This window comes from Lepisma saccharinum, chromosome 22 (genome assembly GCF_977018435.1).
Source record: "Lepisma saccharinum chromosome 22, izLepSacc3.1, whole genome shotgun sequence".
Classification (NCBI taxonomy): Eukaryota; Metazoa; Arthropoda; class Insecta; order Zygentoma; family Lepismatidae; genus Lepisma; species Lepisma saccharinum.
The window spans coordinates 17,883,506-17,907,272 of NC_139250.1; the positions used below are offsets into that span (position 1 = coordinate 17,883,506).

Genomic DNA, 23,767 nt, shown 5'->3' on the forward strand with positions numbered 1-23,767 from the left:
AGTGAAAATATTATTTTATGCGAAAGAAACAACGTAACCTCATTACATAGTCAAACTTCAACGAAAAGTAAACAAAAGAAAATTGTAATAGAGAATATTATTGGATCTGATAAAAAATTGTCTCTTTTAAATGTAATCAGCACAGCTGTGGTTGAACACACCCAATTTTAGAATTAAATATAATGATCGTCGCACCAGTGGCACATCGGAAATGAAAAGAAACAGTAGCTCAGAAATTATTATTAGTCTCTCATAATTCTTGGTTTTAACCTTCAATTTCACACTTTAAATTATCTGAAACCGAATATTATATCAGATGAAATCGAGTGACAGTGATTCATATCTGAAAGACAAGTAGCAGCGCCATCTGTGAATTACTGTGAGAGACATAGTTACAAGTGGTTAGTGCTCGGATTTTTAAGTTGTAAAAAGTGTGCTTTTAGATTTCTAAAATAAGCTCTGAAAATCCTAATGTAAGTTCTAAAAATCCTAAAATAGGTTATAAAGATCTTAAAATAGGATCTAAAATAGGCTCTGAAATGCTAAAATATGTTCTAAAAATCCTAAAAAAAACTTTTAAGAATCTTAAAATAGGCTTGAAAAACTCTGAAGAAGGTTCCAAAAACTTAGAATGGTTCAAAATTCCTGAGAAGTACTGATTAGGTACAATCGTTAAAATCAAAACTTCTAACGAACCGTAAGAAATTTCAATAGGTATATGTAACAACTAAATATTAACTTTCTAACCAAATTTTAATTTGTATACTTAATTTTCAATATATCCAAAAATTATTGTACGGTAATACTATACTTGTGCTGTTAGCAAAAGTTACTTCTTGATATGAAAAAAATAATTACGTATGTATAATATGCTGCATAAAGAGTCTTTCTCATGTTATCCACAGTCAAACTCCGCCTTTTGTCTCTGAGGATCATCTCATGTGCTGTAAATGACCTTTCAACACAGACATAGTGGTGCAAATTTGAATGGTGAAAAGTTACTTCGCAAGGCGTGAATGTCGCAAAGCACCGAACTGACGCGAAAGTGAGCAAGGCCACACGGATCAGAAGTTTTCACTTTGGCTAACAGTATTGCCAGACATTCTGCTTTGTTTAGAGCTTTGAAAAGAAAATCATCGTCTTGGATGGAGGGAAATCAACAGAAAGTATATTTCATAGACGGTAGTCATTGAATTTTTCGTCAGCAAAGAAAGCAAATAACATACCAATGGAATACACACCCTATCTCCACCCCTACCCTCACTGGCTTCCGACGCCCGTGTATTGTGGGAATTGACATCGAATCACAAGTATACAATCAGCGCATTAAAAAGGGGGACCATTGGGTCGAAATAAATGAGGAGACATATCAACTTCTGCATATAAGTGCATCAATTCTTGCTTTCTTGAACGATATAGTTCATTCATCTGCCAGATACAAGGGAAATGCCAGCAGGTCACCTTCTTTTTTTGCATGGAAGTACATATCACAAACAAGGTCCACTGATTTAAATCAGGTTGAAGTAATTTATAGAATAATGTACATAAGACATTTGTAGATACCAGAATCACAACGTTAGGTATGTAAGAAGTTAACGTTGCCACAATTGTTTTGAAACATTACCTTGCTGCCTGTGTAATTTACGAATATAACAATGCATATTTAAAATGGTTATTTCACATGGTAAGCTATTAGCAATCTTGCCAAGCCATTTTTGTATATACTACATGTTTGTAATGTCACAGATTCTCTTTACATATTATAGAAACTTTTCCTCCTCCACCAAAATAGGCAATTGGTAATCTGGAGATTTTCATGAATTAACCAATCTCTGACTACACCTGGTAATGTTATTTTTTTTAAAGTACTTAGCTCCTGATTATATAGTCTGGGATAAAAATATTTATCATGGGAGTTTCATTTGTATTCAACATATTCCATTTTCTGATCTTCCTTACAACTTCAATATCCACACATCTTTCGAAGAATAACGACACATTTTTTCACTAATTACAATCGAAGTTATCCTTATTTGTGTTACTAAAAGTTATGTTTATTTTGCATTTGAGTCGCACTGCCATCTAGTGTACGCTGTAGGAAATATAAGGTTTGGTGGTCAGCGCACATACAAATTCAGATTAAACAAAACACTCAGATCTGATGCTTGTGGCGCTCATGGTGGTGACCATCCAAACTAAAGCGTATTCAGTGGAATGTTTTTTTTGTAACGTTGATGCAACGTTATCACAACGTTGTTCCCCTACATACAACATTCATCATAAATACAACATGCATACAACGTTGTGGCAACATTAGTGTGTTGACTGCAGGGTTGGCATGTTTAAAACACCTTGTTTTAAACGTTTAAAACACACGGCTTTGTTTTTTACAAATGTTTTAAACGTTTAAAACAATGTGTTTTAAACATGTTTTTTTACAAGTGTTTAAAACACATTTTGGTGGTAGATATTTTATAGTCTGTGATATTTTTTTGCTTGGCAACCCTGTTTTTAATTGAATCTGTGTCAATTAATCCGGGCTTTACAGTCTCTCTTATCGCACAACACTTGAGCAACCTTATGTTCTGACGTCACGGGACAAAGCTTTTTAATTTTAGGCTAAATGCCTATGTTGTTAGGTTAGGCAAGCTAGCTATGTATGCACAAGGTAGCAAAATTGTTGTGCAACAAGAAAGACCCGTGCTTTACTGTAGAAATCGAAACATCTCAGTTCCTTGTTTCGTATCGTCCTGTAAGTTTGAGACTGGTGGAAGCTGGAAATGGAATCTAATATCTAAATACACAACGCGTGATTTTGATCATGACGTGATTTTTTTTTCTTTTGCGATACGTATATTGCGTATTGCGTCTGTATAACTGAATGAAGCGCAGATGCTTACTTTTGGTAACATAATTTTGTACTTTGAAAGATAAATTCATCTGGAGAATCTATTATGACTAGAGACCGGATGTTTAGGCACTAAAAACATATGAAATAGGCAGGCAAATAAGCACTTATAATTTTCAAAATAGGCAGAAAAATAGGCATTAAAATATAAATAGGCAATAAAAAAGGCAATTAAATTTAACTCAAAATAATGAAGATAGACATACAAAAAGATATAGGTGTTGAAAAAATATAGAAACATAACTGTACATTCTTTATAGTTGCTTAAAATAAACCAGGAGCTCATCATTAGAGAGAGACAGCAGTCCAATATTGTACTTAATAAATCACTGCAAACAGGAGTCACGTCAGCCCAAAATTTTCCATTGTATAATGGCTACACACAATAGTCTGACAAAATAAATCGTTGGCTACTTCCAACCAGTACGCAAATTATTTAAATATACACTTTATCACTGCACAGAAGGTTATTTCAGTTAAAAAATTTACACTATATATTCCACACAGCAGTTCGAACTAAAAATCTGTTTAAATGCATTTCAAGTTTGTACTGTACGGTTTGGCAGTCTCTGAATAAGAAGCACTAATTGTGGTTGCAAATCACAACAAGGTATTTCTTCAGGTGATCAACCGACAAGTTATGTCTGCGATCGGACAATACATTTTTTAGAATTGAAAAAGATCTTTCAACCTCCACAGATGTTACCGGAGCATACTTAAAGCACGCGAGAACATGTGGATCTAACTCAGGTTTGTATATTTTCACATTTCAGAACTTTTGAATTGCCCTTAATTTGTCCAAGTCCTTATTAGCTGCAATAACTCGCTAACTGTTATTTTAACATTTCTTGGAAGCATCGGAAACTAATCCTGGGAAGAGGAAATTGTATGCACCAAGTTCAGTCATGTCCCAATTTTAAAGAAAATGCTTAAAATAGGCAATATCTGGCATTTATGAAATAATATAGGCAATATCGTATGAAATAGGCAAAATAGGCAAAATTAAATTGCCTTTAATTGAAGCTAATCCCTGCCCCCTTGCCTTCGCAACATTCGTTTTCATCATATCTCGAACAGGAAAGAATAGGCATTTTGCCTAACATCCGGTCTCTAATTATGACACTGCAGGTTGTTTTCTGCTATATAAACTGTTCAGGCAGCAGGAAATATTTCACCGTGATTTTTTCAGGACGAGGATAGTAATTCTATAATATTTAGTTTCTTGAAATTTAGATGAATATAAATCCTAACCTACTTCAGTAGTTGCGGAAAAAGGGGGGCTATTACCCACAACTTTTGTCCCTGCAGTCACGGGCGCCGACTTGTCAAAATTATTGGGGGGGGGGCTCAGATCACTGAAATAAATTAATGAATGACTCACTCTCTCCCTTTTTTAAGTTTTGGCCTCAGTGTTCAGAATCTCATAAAAGCTAGGGGTGTGCGGGATCCCGAAAAGTCAGGACCGGGATCGGGAAAAAAATTTCCCGTTCCGATCCGGACTTCGGGAAATGGTTTCCAGTGGCGTAGCATGGGCATTTCGGGTGGGAACGCCATGTCCGAAGGAAGGGTCGGCCCTTTTTTGCTTAATAATTTACTTATGGAATTAGTCGCCACAGGTATTGTTTATTTCCCTGAAGTCAGCTGGGTTTTCAATAAAGCATCATCATCCATGCATGCTTTAGCTAGAAAATGAGATGCCTCACTATGCAACAAATGTTTTGAACTCTGGTGTTTTATACCTTTCGGCATGACACAAATCATTATAAAACCTACCTGAATCACAAGCCTCTGGACAACAGTAGACGTCATTGTTGTGGATGATCCAACTACTGATTGATTTGGTTTATTAATAGGAATATGAGTGATGATATTGATGAAGGGACACTCAGAAAGAACACCCGTGCTCACGCCGGGATTCGAATCAGGGGCCTGTCGCCTTGGCGCGCTGTGGAAAACACTCTGACACGGTGGTGGGCGGATGATCCAACTATCGTACACTCTACTGACGTAACAGTGTCGAGTAGTAATTCAGACCACTGTTTATTACGTCTTGAGAATGCTGATAAACATTTTAAAATAATTTTGTCCAGAGACCATTCGATGTTAAGAGTTTTCAAATGAACGTTAAACATTTCCATTGACACAATATTAAGCAGTTAGATAATAACGAAAAAATACAATAAAAAAATTAATAGTTTTGCGGGTTAAGTGGTAGAGCAGCAACAGGCTGAATTTCTACCACGAGGACTTCACCAACTTATTTGACAAAAACTGTGTTGATCTTTTAGTTTTTAATGCACATCGCTGTTCGTGCGATAAATTATACAATGCAGTGGCCATTAAGAAGTGCTATATTTCAGTTTGGTAAAGTTACGTCAGTCAATATTGCGTATTGTAGCAACACATAGCACGAGAGCCACGAGCGCGAAGAACCGGGAAGAAATTCTACCGCTATCGTCTGCTTCAGAAGGCAGGAAGGATCACGTGAACCAATCACGTAGCCCTCGGCTCCATACGCGGGCGTACGAGAGAGCATTTGGTCGCGTGCTTTAGAGATCCAAGCTTTCCCTCAAGAAAGGCAGCAAGGAATATAGAGTTATTTACGCCGAACCTGCTCGGCGTCCGGCCAGGAAAGGCATTGAAAAAAGATGCTAGAACGAGTGTTCTTAGTGGAGCGTTGCAAGCGGATCTCGAAAAATAGCTATTATAATGCCATGAAGGTCAGACATATATGAAATTAGTCAAGATTTACTTTATATTGACAGTATTTACTCATTTTTGAAATTTATAATCGGAGAACGCCGGGCGTACGGGCGTACTATAACGCTACGCCACTGATGGTTTCCCGAATTTTCGGGATCCCGTGCAGTCGGGAAATACCGAATTGTCATTTGAAAATGTCGCTATTTTTCGACGTTTTCTGCATTGTCAATTTCTGGAACTTACCGTAAATTGTTAGTTTTTAATCCAGAAATCACTTAAAGTGAAAATGACGTGTATAATTCCAGATTTTCAGAGCTTCGGGAAATTTTGAACATTACCCGACTCAGTAGGGAAATTGAAAATTTTTCCCGTCCCGATCCCGTCCCGCACACCCCTAATAAAAGCCCATGAATTCCTCAAAAATATCATTTTTTTATTCACAGTTCGAATGCAGAATATTAATTGTCCACGGATGGATATGTCACAAGTTTCGTCAACCATAATAGCAAAATATTCCCGACTTTTATTATCTGCTACCACGGAGCGCAAAACAGATATCCTTAATATATCAATGATCTCGTTCTGAATGTCATGCGAGAGCCATTTGTAGCCCGAACGTCCCATCCACTATCCTAGTTCATGCACATCGTCTTTTGAAACTTTTTTTTAGTAAAAATTTTAACAATTCTCATAATTACATACGTAGTATATACTAGTAATAAATCATGCGTTTTGCTGTCTCTGGTCATAGCCTTCCCAAAGTTGATGGTTTAGCTGTTTCAGTCCCCCAAAGTTGATGGTCTAGAAAATTTTAAATGTGTATTAAAAGTTAAGTTCATGTGGCACAATTCAGAGTAAACTTTACAAGAGAAGCAAAATAATACATTAGATCCTCTTAAGCAAAATTATTTGGGGGCTCTGCCCCCACATTGTTAATATTGGTGGGCTCGAGCCCCCCCCCCCCCCCAAGCCCCATGGAGTCGGCGCCTATGCCTGCAGTAGAGGTGTACGGGATCCCGAAAAGTCGGGACCGGGATCGGGAAAGAAAATTTCCGTCCCGATCCCGACTTCCGGAAATGACTTCCCGACTTTTTGGGATCCCAAGCAGTCTGGAAATTCGGAATGGTCATTTTAAAAAGTCGTCAATTCTAGACGTTCTATGCATTGTAGTTTTGTACCAGAAGTGCAAAAACAAGCACCTAAGATGGAAATTACGGGTAGAATTCGAGATTTCAAGAGCTTTGGGAAATTTCGAACACATCCCGTCTCGAAAATTTTCCGACTTTTTCGGGAAATTGAGAATTTTCCCCGTCCCGACCCAAAAAATTCTGTCCCGCACACCCCTACCCTGCAGTATAGTAAACCTTATTTCCAAAGGTAAATAAACTGTCCTTGCCGTCACTGTACTCATAAAAATGAGTATTTTTCTCTTTAACGACTTTAACTATAATTTACTGGGAAAAGGTTGAATTTGTTTTGTTTAAAACATGTTTAAAACACGTTTTTTAACTCATGTTTAAAACTATGTTTAAAACAAAAAAAACATGTTTTAAACAAAAAAAACAGTTTGTTTTGTTCTTTTTTAAAAAAACACAAATTTTGCCAATACTGGTTGACTGGGACAGTAATCACGTAATCATTTAATGGTGTTTATTAAGTTCTAAGAAAGAAAAGAAAAAGGAAATAAATATATGTACTGATGAGTTGAAGCTAATACGAAACGAAATGTACGAGGTTTACTTTAAGCACACTTAAATTTATATTGATTTAAAATTCAATAATTTTATAAGCAAAAATAACAAACACTTGCTGTAGAATAATATACAAAATATTAATCGTGTTAAACCGTTAATAGTGTCATTATCATTAAACTATAAATAAACATAGCAGCTGATATTTGGAAACAATCACTAAAATAATCATCGAAATACACCTACAAAAATGTAAAAATATTCTAATTATATAGTACATCCAGAATGTTTTATTTTTACTGGAAGAAATCTTACTGAAAATATTATGGTTTGATTAACACACCCAACAAACATTTCCATCCATAGTAAGTTCATATATAAGCTACAGTATCAGAAATAGAAATGAAATATATATTTACACATTTTTTTATTTGCGTTGATCAAACTATTCAAATATTTTACAGAGTCGTTTACCAGAAAAAGCCTTTGTATAAAAAACATGTATGTATATATGTATGGTGCCAAAAACAATACAAGTAATTTTAAGCATGTATTTTTTAAAAAAAATAATAAAATCTAAATAAAAAAACAAACATGATTTTTTTTAAATACAAATTGTGATTTTTATCCACCCTGACCACAAACATATATGTATATGGACAGGACACAATACAAGTTCAATAGAAGTTTATTCTGGCCGGGTCCGGACGCCAGAGCCTTGTTAGTCTGCTAAATGCAGACCAGGGTGTACTATGTGTAAGGGAGGTTGACATTTGGGGTGTCTTCACAAAGGGTCACCCCAATTTTAAAAAAATATAGTTACTTCTACACCATCAAGACTTTGTCCACAAGATTATGACAATTTTTAAGGCTTTCAAAATGATAAAAGAGTTTTCCCAGAGTTCGATGCTCACCTTATCGAAGTCGCAGATGATTTCGTTGAGAAGCCTTAGGCACTCCAGGCCTTGCTTATTGACATCGTTCTCATCGTAGAACTCCTTGTAGTTTGGGATGGAGGCAAACATCACGGCTATGCAGTTATACCTCTCATGGTAGAGTTGCTGAAAATAATAATAATGTTTATTTAAGTGATGAGCACGATTTGACAACAAGGTACATCACTATGTCAAAATTGGTTATACAAAATTACAGAATTGAATACATAATTATAAAATAATACAATGGATCTCGTACATCATCATAAATACAAATTGTAGGTTTCAACAAGTTCAGCTACTAAACATCTGTATAGACATGTAAGAATTGAGAAATTCCTATGAGAATATCTGGGAATTTTATAAGATATATTATTCAAAAAGTATTCACTGTGTTTGGAAAGTTAAAATCTTCTGTACAAAAGTTATCCTTTTCATTTTTCTTCTTTCTTCTAAGGTAAACATATTCAACTGTGTTAACCATTCAGAGTAATGTTGGTCATAGTATTTTTTATGTAAAATATGATTTTATTATAAATATTATATTTAAATAATATATATGATATTTTATTATATTAAAATATTTAATTATAACCTAATAATAATAATGTTTATAATGATCATTATTATTGTTATTACATAAACAGGTAAGAGAATTATACAAGAATAGAAGCCCCGACTAGTGTCAGGCTGGTGCAAGGAAATTGCGTTCAACAAAGTACACGCTCAAGTTCAGATTAGACAAATCTCTGTCTGCTGCTTTCAACGTTCATTTGATTGGTAAGCACGTACCACGTGATGATACACCGCACCGTACACCGCTCCAGAACGTGGTGCAAACACCAAATACACTACTTGATAGTTGATACAAAAGCGACGACTTAGACGACCCAGTGTTGCACCCAAAGAGTATAACAATTCACAATGGATGAAGACTGGGGGATGCATTATCTCCATTCCTCTTTAATTTTGCCTTAGAATATGCTGTTACGAAGGTAAAAGAAACTAGACTAGAATTAAATGATCTGACTCAGTTGTTAGTATATGCAGATGATGTAGACTTGCTGGGATATAAATACAAACGCAAAGATATTTTTAAAAGCAGTTAAAGAGATAGTTGTGGAAGTTAGCAAGGAGAAAACTAAATAGATGCTTACAGGCCGAAACCAATTGTTAGGTAATAATCGAAATCTAATTACTGAAAACAACTCGTTTGAATCAGTTTTCAAATTAAAGTACTTAGGAGTAATACTAACAAATGAATTGATATTGAAATGATAATAAAAAGCAGGATTAATTCAGGAAATGCATGTTACTTTTCTCTTCATAAACTTTTATCTTCTAGTATAATATCTAAAAAAAACTGAAAGTTAAAATATACAAAAGTGAACCTTGGTCCCCTACATTGAAAGAGGAACATAAATTAAGAGTATTTTAAAAAATCCTTACGGAAATATTTTGACCTAAAAGGGATGAGGAGACAGGTGAGTGGAGAAGGTGACATAATTTAGAACTACATAATTTGTATTCATGTCCAGATATTATTAGAATAATTAAATCAAGAAGACTTAGGTGGGCAGGCTATGTGGCAAGAATGGGAAAGAAAAGAAGAATTCACAGGATTCTTGTTGGGAAACCTGATGGTAAGAGACCTGTGGAAAGCCAAGACGAAAATGGGTGGATAACGTTGAGATGGAGCTAAACGAAATCGGTAGAGATGGAAACGAGTATATAGATCTTGCTCAGGATAGGGACAGATGGAAGACCTGTGTTGCTGCAGCCATGAACCTTCGGGTTTAAGAAGGCTAGAGAGTTTGTTATGTCATGTATTAATAATAATAATGTTTATAATGGTAGGGTATACGGGAAAAGGCACGCACGTTTTCTGATTCTATCATTTAAGTCACACTGAACCAAAGAGAATACCGTAAGTATAATTTTACTGGACATGCGTAAAGTTGTAATCAATTGGTGATCCAACATATATACCATATCTATATTGTTTGATATTGAAATAATTAACGTAAATAACCGTATGCAGTAAAATTGCATTTTTTGACTTAAGTCGTGTTTCCCCGAACAGCCTAGAATTGATACGATAATAAGATTAATAATAACAATCATTATTATTGTAATTGCATGACAACGCAAGAAGCCGGTATAGGAATAGATATACCGGGTGGCCAGAATTAAAGTTACCCAACCCAGCGCCCTCTGTAGGCTGTTTGAGGCATCGTAGAAATTTGGTGAATCCACTATGCAGACCATGGGAAAGGGGATGGCGATAAAAAAATAGTTCAATTTTCCGCCACCAGGTTGAAATGTGGCGCTGTAATAATGAAAGACATTTGTTAGTGGCTGGAAGTTGCGAGAAAATAATCTCTCGTTTATTGCAAGATTGCAAGGTAAAGGCAAATCCATAACAAATTGGAGCAATTTACGTCATTATTACAACCTATCATGGAAGTACAGCGCCACATTTCAACCTGGTGGCGGAAAATTGAACGTTTTTATCGCCATCCTCTTTCCCATGGTCTGCATAGTGGATTCACCTAATTTCAAAGTTCTACGATGCCTCAAAAAGGCTACAGAGGGCTCTGAGTTGGGTAACTTTAATTCTGGCCACCCGGTATAACAGCTCGTATCCATTATATACGTAGCTTATGTCTAGTAAAGGCCATTAAAATTTGTGTAAAAGCAGCTGTCCTACCAAAGAAATTAATGTCAAAAACAATTTTTAATCGATTATTTACTAAATACCAAAAAGATTGTCAGGCTGGTACAAAGATGTTTTCATGTCTGATGAGAAGAAATGGACGAACATACATACTAAGATGGTTCCGTCACACAAAGTTAATTGAAACAGAAGAGTCGAGTGGTAAAAAATGTTCTGATTTCACGTTCTGATTAAAATGACAGCCTTAAACAGTGACGACGATTTAGGGTATAGTTGCTACCCATTTTTTTGCCTCCACACTATCACACTATGGCTTCTTAATGCTAAGCCTTGTCTACCAAGAGAAAGTAAACTTTCCTTGCACCCCTCTGTTTTTGGAACCAAATTGCCATCACTGGTCTTAAACATACAATTGTGAGGTTCTATCTATACCCCTTAAAAATGGTGTTCAGCCGCCCCCGAAAGGAATTACTGGATACGTGCCTGCTAGAAATATACATCTGCCAAGTGTAAATTTCTCCTTCGTATATTCTGACAATTCTCATGGCGCCCTAGGCTTTAGCCCCCCCCCGCCCCAAGCCTACCCTTCGCTACGGACCTGCTTAACAATGTACCGTTTCTGAACGCTGTTTCAGATATAAGCTCAATTTAGCAACGTACTCGAATTGTGGGTTTCTTGCTGATGTCCCGCTACGTAGGTTTGACACGAATAGAAGTGTGTATGTGTGATAATACTCACATCCTTGACTCTATTCCCAGTGAGGAAGTGTTCCGCCACGTGTGCTGGTAGGATGTTCTCCAGGAGTATCTTGTTAATCCCTCTCATGGTCTCCACCTCTTCCTGCTCTACTTTCAGCTTGGCCTTCCACAAGAAATCCGTCCGCGACGTGAACTCTATCTGGCGGTCTAGGACATGGAACAGCACGACCATCACAGCCACGAAGACGGTTGTCTTGGCCTCAAATGGAATGTCTGAGAACCTGAAAAAAGAAAGTCAAACTGGTGACTTACAGATTGTTTGGTGTGGTTAAAAAATTTTGGTGGTCAAGCGACCCCCATTAACACTCTTCCTGGCACCCTTGATGCCAAACGAATTAAGAGGAAAGGAGGGGTCCCGCTTTAAACAGTAGGTTCAGTCCAGATTAGCATATCTGTGCATAAAGTAGATTTAAAACACAAACTAAAATTTATAAATTATACACGAGGGGAAGTCAGAAAGTAAGGTTCCAATGTTCTATTCAATCCAAGTTGCTTCTTGGCTGAGATGAAACTTAGATTTTGATTGGTAGATGGCAGGGTTTTCCTTTGGCAGTTACACTTGAATCTTGAAAAATACATATTCAAAATTACTACTACACTCGTGAACAGAAATTTGGATATTAATCAGAGAACCTTAGTTTTTGTCTTCTCCTCGTAGTATTCCTTTTTATATTAATAGTATTCGTTACATAATACATTAACCACAGACATACACACAATTTCTGTGCTTTATATATATATATATATATATATATATATATATATATATATATATATATATATATATATATATATATATAATCGTTGAGTTACGGCTAGAGTGATTACAGGCCGCCAGTAACATAACAGCGCGGGCGTATTTCAAGAGCATGCTTGTCTGACTGGCTGTTTCGAGCGCTTGATGTGACGCGTACGAAAGACAACCCCGTAAACGACCAATCACATCACCTACTTCCCCGGTGACGCAACAGCCTAGGTGAAAGGTGAGGGTTTCACGTCAGCTCTGGTATAATCTACAGTGTTATTTTTTTATTAAATGTGCGTATTAAATTATTATTATTATTATTATTACATTTGAATTTACCAGATCCCAACAAATAACTAGATGAAACCTATGTGATTTAATTTTTCGAAAAAAATAATCAATTGGAGGTTTACTTACAATCTTATAACAAACTTTCATATAAATCACGGACATTTTCTTGACGGCCATGGGAAAGATTCGGATGAGGTACAGAACCCCCGCCCTGAGGAAAGAAAATAATTCGAAATACAAAGCACTATTGTAACCGATTGTAATTTTGAAATCCCATCTGGCAGAAAGAACAATATATCCCTTAATAAAGGGAATGCAAGAATCATTGCATTTTACATGGTTGAAAGAAAATTGCCACAGCAAAACGTACAGGCCAATCAAATATTGACACGCAACAATGGAACGAAAAAGCACAATAGCTCAACAATCGCATTACCCTTTTCAAAAGCATTTAGCTTCCTTTTCAAGTTTCATTTGCGGAGAGCCATGAGTTATGAGGAAGAGAAAAAAAAGCTAATATAATTCGTTTCGTCTGTTAAACCAATCGGATAGAAAAATCGAACGGGGAAAAAAAGGATAATTTTTCCGGTCCTATAACAACACAACGATATCAATCAATAGAATACAAAGCAGAGATAGGCGTTTTTTAAAAGCTGAATAAAGAAAAAAAGTGGAGATAGAAAATTAAATTAAGCTATTGGGATGTCAACCCCTTTCCTCATTTTCCAATCAGTGAGGGCTGATACATCAATGTTTTAATTTGATTTGATGCTACGTCACGCCAAAATCACCTGTTGCATTGCATTACCCCGAGCGCTTTCAATACAGGCTAATGCTATTGTAAATCCGTAAATTGTTCAATAACGAAGTTAGTGTTTTTTTTTTTAAAGTTATTGAAAGTTAAAAACGCCACCCTCTACAGCGAAGTGGTTAGCGTAACGCAGTGTACGAATTAAACTTTTTGCTTTTGAAAAGGGACATCCATTGCTGATTCAGGGGAAAACATAAGTGGTACCATCTCCATATCTGAAGAAGGCAAGTATTATTTATTTTTAATATATACAGTGATTTGCATACACACAGCCTCTCCCCAAAACCACAATTAGGCCATTCCACGAAAAGTGCTCTAACTCTATGTAAAGAACATAATTAATTAATCTGAAAATTATTTTTTAATAACATTATGGTTTCAATGTTTGTGAATGCATATACATAATTTACACATTTCACCAATAAGTTTAACATCTGCAGCCTATATGCTTCACAGACAAATGATGTCAAAATATGCTACATTTTTAAAGCGTCACAAGTGTAACGCACTTTTGCTAATGTCATTCATGGATTCAGCCAATGCAATCATACTAAAGTTTATTTTAATTTGTTAGCCGACACCACAAAGTACTTCATAATTCTATAATATCAGTTAATTGTGAATTTTTAAACCCTATCTCAAGTCTAAACCTTCACATTTTATGTGTAAAATGTCACACACATAACGCTGGAATGCCCATGTATGATCATTCTAACACGTAACACTAAATTTGTCCTTGCACCCTCCTACAAAAAAGCTTACAAATCTCCAGACGGAATATGCCAATGTAACCCAATCAAATCTGATCACAAAAGTGTATATATACGGCAACGACAGTTAGTTTTTCAAGAGGTTAAACACTACACGGATAATTTTGTTAGCAGCCTGTGACCTAGCATTTTTTTGGTATCGTGTTTATAGTCTGTGAATCTCATCTCTTCCGTATAGCGTATAGTCTCTCACTTATCGGACACCATATTGAACACCGTCGACTACTGAGGTCATGATAAATGTTCTCGTTATAGGCATGTTAGGTTTAGCGAGCTGGCCCCGTCTAGTTCGTTACACTTTTTGACACCAGATGTAGTGCAGGTACTTCCCTTTGCCAGGCTGGTCCATGTAGACGATGAACGCAAAAATATCGGTGTCGATTCAACAAATGTCTGTCTGTTGCTTCAAACGCACATTTCATTGGTTAGCACGAACCACGTGACCATACACCAGACACCGTTCCAGAACGTAGTGCAAACGGTGCAGACACCAAATACACTACGTGACACCACTGGCGTACGCAGGTTTTTTTTGTGAGGGGCTGAACTTGTGAAATTGGATTGTGCAAAATTCGTCCTTCATATATACGTATATATGTAATATGTGTGTGTGTGTGTAATGTGGGAGCATGGAAAATTCTATTTTAGAAGAGCATACACGGATTTTTCTGTTGGAAGGTTTATTTTAATAAATTATATGGTTATTTTAAAACAGATAATTCCGAAATATACAAATCTCTAGATATCCCGTTATTATTGTTGTTTTTTCATGAGATATGAGCTGCAATTATCATTTTAAAAGTTATTCAAACACAAAAATTGTTATCGGGGGTTATTTTGAGTTTTTCCTCCGACTTCATTACTGCATTCATTTGATTTTTTTATTTTCTAAAAATGTTGGGGTGCTGTAGGCCCTTCAGCCCCCCTCTGCGTACGCAAGTGCGTACATAGATAAACCTAGTTTAAAGTAGACGGATTGCTGTTGCACTTGTAACCAAGTAGACGTGAGAGCGTAAGGATAGTCAAAAAGTTCAGCAAACTAGGTGGAGCTAATGCCTTTTTGGTCAAGCCCCGAAATACTGCAATGTGTTTATGCTAAGAGAACTAAGCCTAACAACGAAGGCATTCCGGGCTGACGTCAGTAGACGACGGTGTTCAATATGATGTGAGATAAGTGAGACACATACACGTATGGAGTCGTTACACATTTGGTGTAAGGTAGTGATTGATGCTACAAGTCTTATAAGCATTGCCATTGGCTGGTAGCTTTGTGGTGTCTCACTTATCGACACAACTTAAACCATCGGTGGTTAAGTTAGGTTTTCTTAGAAGAAGACGAGAAATAGTTGTAGCAGCATTGTACAGGATGTCTCACTCGCTCTCGGCCCCAGATTTTCGCATATAAATCAAAGTAATGGTTATAATGTAATAAAATTTGCTACGGACATACCTTGGTGTGTGCAAAGCGTGGTGACATCAAAGAAAATATTGGAAGTGATCGCCATGAGCATCAAGGCATGCCTGCACACGTCTCTCCATGTTACGGAAGACTGCCGCCAACATATCGGGAAGCACAGCATCAAGTTCCTGTCGAATGTTGTCTTTCAGTTGCGTAAGAGTCCGTGGCTTGTTGCGATACACATTCCCTTTCGGCATGCCCCATAAGAAGTCCGGTGGGGTAAGATCGGGCGACCTTGGTGGCCAAAGTCCCTTTGAAATGACGCGATTTTCAAAGAAAGACTCAATTTCGTCCATGCTGATGTTGGATGTGTGACAAGTGGCGCCATCCTGCTGAAAATAGCCAGTACGAAGTTCATCATCCAACGGGTGCAAACTTACTGAACACAGCAACAAGCAGACTGTGGCGCTCATTCAAATGATTTCACCACGCTTCTCACACACCAAGGTATGTCCTTACAAAATGTTATTAAATTACAACAATTACTTTGATTTATACAAGCGTAAATCTGGGGCCGAGAGCCTTCATTGCACCATCTTATTCAAATGGTATACTCTAACAAAGTACATACCCGTCATTGTAGCTGGCGTAGTACCTCCTGAAGAGCTCAGCCTCGAAGAGATTGTACAGCAGAAGGTGCACAAAGGCGGTGACAGCCATCAGGCCAAGTTTCAACAGGAACCCGACGCGTAGGAATACAGAGATGGCGGCCAGGGAAAGAAAGGAACTGTAGAGATAAGACTGAAATGACATCTACCGTCAGTGAAGCGCACTAAATGTTTGCAAATACACACTTAAACGATAGACTCCACCTTTACGCACAAACACATGACACAGCGAAGATGAAGACGGGTGGATAAAGAAGGGAGGCTCAAGAGTAAGTGATCCTAAAATTAGAAGAAAGAATGTTAAGATAAGTGCAAGAGACAGCAAAAGAGATGGGAGTTACTGTGTTAAGACTAGAGATGTCTAAGGTTGTATTCTCATGCGACATAACATGCCTTGTTGACTAGACCAACTTACACAGACTAGTTAAGTTACTAGTTTTTAGTTACTTTACGACACTTAAATTGTAAACAAATTACAAGTACAGTAAAACCTCGTTAATCCGGACAGGCAAGAAAGAAGAAAAAAGCAGAATGCAAAGTTTTAAATGTGGCTAGAAGTCAACAAGAGAACTTTCCAAAGAAAAGGCAGTCAACCACTGATGAAATTCTGTTTCCCACAGACTTTGTACTGTACTGTATAGTGTATTTAGGCCTATGCCCTTTAAATACACCATAATAAACGTGCTTTGTTGCTATAAACGTAGTTTTAATGCACTTTCTATTGTTCTTTTAGGTTATTTCAGTTAATCCGGACTTTCGTTAAACCGGTTAACTTATCCCCCCATTAGTCCGGAGGGGTGTAAGGGGTACCTTGCATGTAGGCGCCGAAAAGTCAACCTCACTTCCACGTAGTGCACCCTGGACAAGAGACTAACGAGGCTCTGGCGACTGGCACTATGGCCAGTATAATTTTGTGTGTGTTGTCCTGTTTTTGTCCTTGTGTGTGCTGAGTGCCCGTTTACAGCCTCAGCTTTTATCAGAAGTCAGAACATTTTAACATTTTTAGTTATGCAACGTTAGAGTTGTTATTTGTAATGATAAGGGGCTGGCCCCCGTATAATGTGACGGGAGCAAAATAGCCTACGTGCTGACGCTCCCAAAATTTTAAATTCAAATTCAATTTCAAATTCATTAGTCCGGATTAACGAGGTTTTACTGTATGTGCTTTCTCTGGATGCTAGGTGAAAGGATGTTTAATTGGGGAGAGTAGGGCAGTGTCCCCGGTTCTGCGCCCGAAAATGGCGCTCGGTGGCGCTCGCAGTGTTGCTAACTCCTCACTTGAAAAAATCACCAAGGTTTTTTGTTTTTGGGTCTAACCTAACCTCAAACAAGGAGTTGGCAACGCTTGAGGCTTTCTCGCAGTGTTGCCAACTCACCCCAAGAATATTTCACCATGTGATATTTTACAAGCGAAGCTAACCTACAAATGGGAGTTGGCAACACTGATTAGTGGAGGTAGCCGGGTTCACCAGCATCAATTGGCGATCAGTGTTGCCAACTCACCTCAAGAATATTTCACCATGTGATATTTTACAGGCGAAGCTAACCTACGAATAAGAGTTAGCAATACTGATTAGTGTAATCAGCTTAGTTGAGCGCCATCAATTGGCGATCAGTGTTGCCAACTCACCCCAAGAATATTTCACCATATGATATTTTACAAGCAAAGATAACCTACGAATGGGAGTTGGCAACACTGACTAGTGGAGGTGCACGGGTTGAGTGCCATCAATTGCGGTTCAGTGTTGCCAACTCACCCCAAGAATATTTCACCACATGTTATTTTACAGGCGAAGCTAACCTACAAATGGGAGTTGGCAACTCTGGCAACATCAATTGCGGTTCAGTGTTGCCAACTCACCTCAAGAATATTTCGCCATGTGATATTTTACAGGCGAAGCTAACCTACAAATAGAAGTTGACAACACTGGTAACATCAATTGCGATTCAATGTTGCCAACTCACCTGAAGAATATTTCACCATGTGATATTTTACAGGCGAAGCTAACCTACAAATAGAAGTTGACAACACTGGTAACATCAATTGCGGTTCAATGTTGCCAACTTACCTGAAGAATATTTCATCATGTGATATTTTACAGGCGAAGCTAACCTACGAATGGGCAACACTGACTAATAGAAGTGGCCGGGGTTGCGTCCGAATCAGCAGCAGATGTCACCTAGAGCGCTGTTCCATCCGGGACTCAGCCAATCTCTGTTGTCTGAATTTGCGGTAGACGTGGAGTCGGAGGGAAGAGCAGAGAGGCGCGACAGATGCACGCTTGAACTCGCTGTGACGCTGCGCTTGGCAGCCATATTCTAACTTTCACTTTGTACAGACAACATTTACTGATTAGAGGATGTAAAACTCAGTTATATTTTAATATTTTATCGATAATGAATGCAGAAAACGTAAATGATGAAATAGCGTGTTATATTTTTTAATGTGAGTAGTTAGGTGGAAATCATTGTCATGTTTGTTTGCGCCCCAGAGCGCGGTGGGTGAAGTTCGGGCTGACACCTGGCGGGAAAAGTGACAGCCGTACTACAAGGGGACATGCAGATTCGGACGACTTGGACGCGACTTCGAGTGCACGCGAGAGCAACGGGGGAGAACGGGATGGAGCGCTTGCCAATCCGGACACGGCTTTTGTAAACCTCTCTCGGGAACGATGTGCCACACACGCGCGCGCGCGCTGGCGTCCAGCACCAAAACATCAAAAATTCATTTTACTTATTTGGCGATCACCAAAACCTCAAAAATAAAAAAAAATAAAAACTTATTTTCTCCTCATGTTCCGCGTATTTATTCGTTGTGCTGGCACAGCGTGATGAGTAAATAATGCATTTTCTCATTTTTGAAGTACGAATGCACTTTATCGTAATCTTCCAAGTCCCGGGGACACTAATGTTTGTATATCGTGACTTTTGTAAACCTCTCTCGGGAACGATGTGCCACACACACACACGTGCACGCGCTGGCGCCTCTTATTATTTGTGCAAGAAAAAAGATGTTAAACATGTTAAAACTGCTCTGTGACCCTCTCGTTCTTCACGTCGTGGACGAAGGACTTCTCGGCGACCAGGATCACACTGCATACGGTGTCCTCGGGCAACGGACTGTTGAACTCGCAGACGATCTTGATGTTGGTTCGATCGTTGACCACCACCTGCTTTCTCTTAGATGTGTTGATGACGAACATCGGCCTGCGGATTTTGAATTCGCTGGGGGTGTAGTACATGTCCATGCTTCCCTCGGTCACGCGTTTGAAAGAGGTGTAAGCTTCGTAAAGTTTGAGATAATCGTCTTTGGTCATGTCGAGGTTGTAATTTTCGCGCGGGAACACTTCGTTGCGTCCATTTTTGAGATAAACGTTCTTGATCTTACAGTCATCGAACTTGCTGGAATTTTTTTCCTGGTTGTTATCGCGCCCGGTTTGAAAGAACACTACGACGAAATCTGGCATGTCGAACTGTATGTTGTTGAACTGAGTTGTCACGTCGAATTCCATGTGACTTCCCGATGCCATCTTCTGCACGCACTGGTAACCGTGAAAGTGAATCGGCACCTGCGGATTCTTCAAGATCTCTGCTTTGTACTTGAGGGCGTAGTTCGTCTCGTATTCCACGATCGGCATTCTCAATTCCATGCTCCGTATGACGCACTTGGCCGCTTCGGGTAATGTGTTGGCTATCGGCGTGCCGTCAGCGTTCAAGTTGGTGTATCGCATCAGTGCGTCGTTGTCGTTGGTCGCTCTTCGAAACGTGACGCGCAATCCCCCCTTCCACATGATCTCTTTGTAGTCCGAGAAGAATCCCGGCAGCAGACGCATGGGAAAAAGCACCGTGTGACTTCTCGTCGATATTTTGGCCCCCGCTTCGAATCCTCCCGCCTGGTAGTATGCTGCGTCAGTTTTGGATAATTTCAATGTTCCCACTGCCGTCGACGTGATGCCTGGATAATCTATTCTGTCTATGACGGTGTTGTGTTTCCTCACCTCCACCTGCGAGAACAGGTGAGGCACGAAGTTGTCCACGAGTATCAAATTTGCTGTTGCGGGAAACGCGTCTCCGCTTTCCTTCTTCACCACGTCGAATTGAAGATAGAGGTCCGCTCTGTGAGGATGAACGAACCCGTCGCCTACGTCCACGTCGTATTCGATCTCCCTGTTCGCTTCGTTGAGATTGGCGAACGTGCGACGGTTGGGAGGGAAAGATTGCAATTCGTAACTTTCGATTTGCTCCATTTTTACTATGCGTGTTATTTATTATACGTTGATCTCCACGATGGCAGTGGTTGTTGCACCTGCGAAATCCACCACGTCTCCTTTCTCGTTTGTCACCACCAACTCTATGTCGTCTATGCGGTTGCGGCATACTGGAAAATAGATCGGCGAAGAGGGTGTGTAGATGATCGGTTCCATGAATTCGGAACTAGGTTTGAACGTGGCTATGATTCCCGTCTGCTTGTGACTTCCTAACAATCCGTCCGAGGATTTCGTGATCATGCCTTCTGCTACGTTGCAGTGAACGTTTAGAGTTTCTATGGCTAGAAATTTAGGAATGTTGGTTGCCGTATGTTTGATGCCAGCTTCGAGTTTGGTGTCGTTCTCGAAACCTAAAAGTTCTCCCATGGTGCCCAGGTCCACGGTCTCCGTCGCCGATAGGATTTCCACTCTGTGCGTGACCGAATTTTGAGAAAGGTACGTGCCTTTGGGTAATTGAGCTTGCAAAGTGGAAAGATTGTATTGGCCTGGCGTGACGATGATGTGTTCGTTTCCGACGCTAATTTTATTATTGTGCTGCGTGACGATAGGTATGAGGTACATGCTGTAGAATGCACGGAGAGCTACGGATTTAGGATAGACGATGTCGTCGTGCAGCGTGAGTTTCAGGATCGAAGATTCGCTCGTGAGATGGAACACGCCCATCGTATTTAAGATTCCACAATGCTTTCTGAAAATGTTCCACCGACGGGTTATTTATTTTAGACATGTATGCGAGAACGGAAAGGCATAGGTGGCCGCAGTTAACATCGGTGAAACCCTGGATGCGTTTGTCATTGTAGTAGAGGTTGGCAACACTGAGATACTTCACCAACCTGGCAGGTGGTGTGCCACCGAACGAATCGAAAACAAATGCTTTGTCATCGTCAATTTTGAGGTAGCATATCCAATGTGTACCAGGATTTTTGTAACTGTCCAGGTTGACCACGCCATACTCTTTTTTCTTCACAGCAGAGGGTAGAGAATCGGACATGAAAACACCCCTGAAGTTCTTTATTCCCAACGGTTCGATCAGAGATTCAATATCGAAGTTGGACAGGGCTTCTTCTTTTTTTTATATTTCTTCAAAGCATCGAGGTTGCTTTTTTGTTTTTTGGTTATACCTTTCCCCTTCTTCTCCATAGCCAGGTTGTGACGTTTCTGTTCTTCCAATTCTGCCTTGTTTTTCTTCGAGTCGATGACGGTTTTCGCGATGGCGGCGCTACCGCCGGCCAAACTTCCAACGGCCCCCAATGCTGCCAGGATGGCCGGGATGCTGAATATGAAACCTCCGATCTTTTGCTGTTTCCGCGAACGCTGCAAGCGTTTCAATTGAGGTGTGCTGAGAAGTAATTTCATTCCGTGTCCTTTCGTCAAGCAAGAACGTTTCTTCTCACGTTGTTTCTTGGTGAGTAACCCATCGAGGGCACCTAGATTTTTCAGATTGGAGTATGGTATCTGGTACACGACACCTTTGGGCTTCATGTTGATGCTCTATATGTTATTTTCACGATATGTTATTTATATATATGTTTTGAGATTTTTTTGTTTTGTGTAATTTTTTTTGGTATGTTATTTATATATAAATATTCTGAGATTTTTTTGTTCCGTGTAATTTTTTTCAAGGATATACTTCCCGCAGAGTCGTTACACAAATTCTATTACGTGCTTTGTTTTTTTACCAAGAAGTTCTTTTGTACCCTTGTACACGATTCGAGTTTTGTTCTCGATTAAAATAGCTAGCTTCTCGTTGGATAACATGTCAGCGTATCGATCTGGTAAAAATAGACTGTATTGTGCGTTGAGCAACAGACGCGCCTTGGGACCATACTGGGTAGAAACAATTGAACCGGAAGTTATCGTGTAAGGTTTGTCCACTTCCAATTCCCGAATTTTTACATACTCTACTGACAAATTTAGCATTTGTTTTAATGCTTGGAGGTCACTCATTTTTTCAGTTGTCATATCGAAGAGAAATTTTCAGTGTGTGTGTTAGAGAAATTTAGTTTTTTTTTCACGATGTGTGTTATTTATATATACCGAAGATTTTTTTCACGATGTGTGTTATTTATATATATATTTTTTTTCACGATTTGTATCGAAGATTTTTTTTGTGTGTGTGCGTTAGAGGAAGAAAGTTCGTGCTTCGGAAAACGCAATGATGTGCGTGATGATTTCTTCAGTTTCCTGTTTGGACTTACACCAATCATCAGTATATCGTCTTCTCCCCTGCCTCGCCTCGTGCAGTTCGTCTAAACTATCGTTTAATTTTTCCCCCGCAACCGAAAGAAGAGTGTCAAGATCACCGCTCCTCATTCCACTGATCTCCCGAAGATGGCCCTTGATAAGCATTTCACAAGGGACACGAAATTTCGGAGTTGTTCTTGCTACGTGTAAAAGTTTCCCTACATCCTCGCAAGCGTGTTTGAATATTTTACATAGCAGTTCGTGCGGCAAATCGGTTATGCAAGACATGTTGTTATTATTTCTTTTTTACTGTATGTTATTTATATACCCCATCCAAATTTTTGTTTCGTGTTCATGGCGATGGTGGTGCCCAGTGCTGCAACTCTTTCTCCCAGCGAAGCGTCTCTGCTGACGAATCTTTCGAAAGCTGCGTGCTCTAATTTTCTGTCTGCTTCATGACGTGCATCCAGATCGGTGCGAGTGGTGTTGTAGGCGATGTCGTGATCTTTGCATGCGGCGTCCAACGGATTCACACCCTTGTCTCCTCTCTCCAATCTTTTCTCGAGTTTGGTACCCGGTCCGCAGAACTGGTAGCCGGGTAAATGCATCTCGAAAGGTAACTTGTTGATGATGTCGTTCACGAGTCCCTTTCCTTCGGCCACGTTCCAGAATCTCGGAGGCAGCGTGTTGATAATTTTAATGAGGTAACCTATGCCCTTGTCGTTGTTCACGATGAAGTTGGAAAGTTTTGTGCTGATCATGTCCACAATTCCTACCTTCTCGTTGTAGAAATTACGATTGCCTGCATTCTCCTCTCCTGCAATAACCAACAATCGGTCTATGAGCTTGCGCACGTCGTCCACCCACACAAACTCTTTGGGCAGGGTGTTGTAGAGTTTGACGCCGCTGCCTGTTTTCACCTGGTTCCAAATCGGTTTGATGAGATTTCTATACTTCT

General features: G+C 39.0%; 1 protein-coding gene across 2 annotated transcripts in view; it reads right to left on the minus strand.

Annotated features, from left to right (window-relative positions):
- The window catches only part of Ac76E (adenylate cyclase type 2 Ac76E), a 943,073-nt gene that overhangs the window by 61,984 nt on the left and 857,322 nt on the right, over positions 1 to 23,767 (minus strand). For both annotated transcript variants that reach the window (XR_014443972.1, XM_083143984.1), the window contains exons 17-19: positions 16,321 to 16,490; positions 11,654 to 11,894; positions 8,217 to 8,363 (exon numbers count right to left, since the gene is read on the minus strand). Coding sequence is in view for 1 of the 2 variants with exons in the window: in XM_083143984.1 (XP_083000110.1) it covers positions 8,217 to 8,363; positions 11,654 to 11,894; positions 16,321 to 16,490 (558 nt within the window). In the remaining variant the exon portion in view is untranslated. The remainder of the gene's footprint in view (positions 1 to 8,216; positions 8,364 to 11,653; positions 11,895 to 16,320; positions 16,491 to 23,767) is intronic.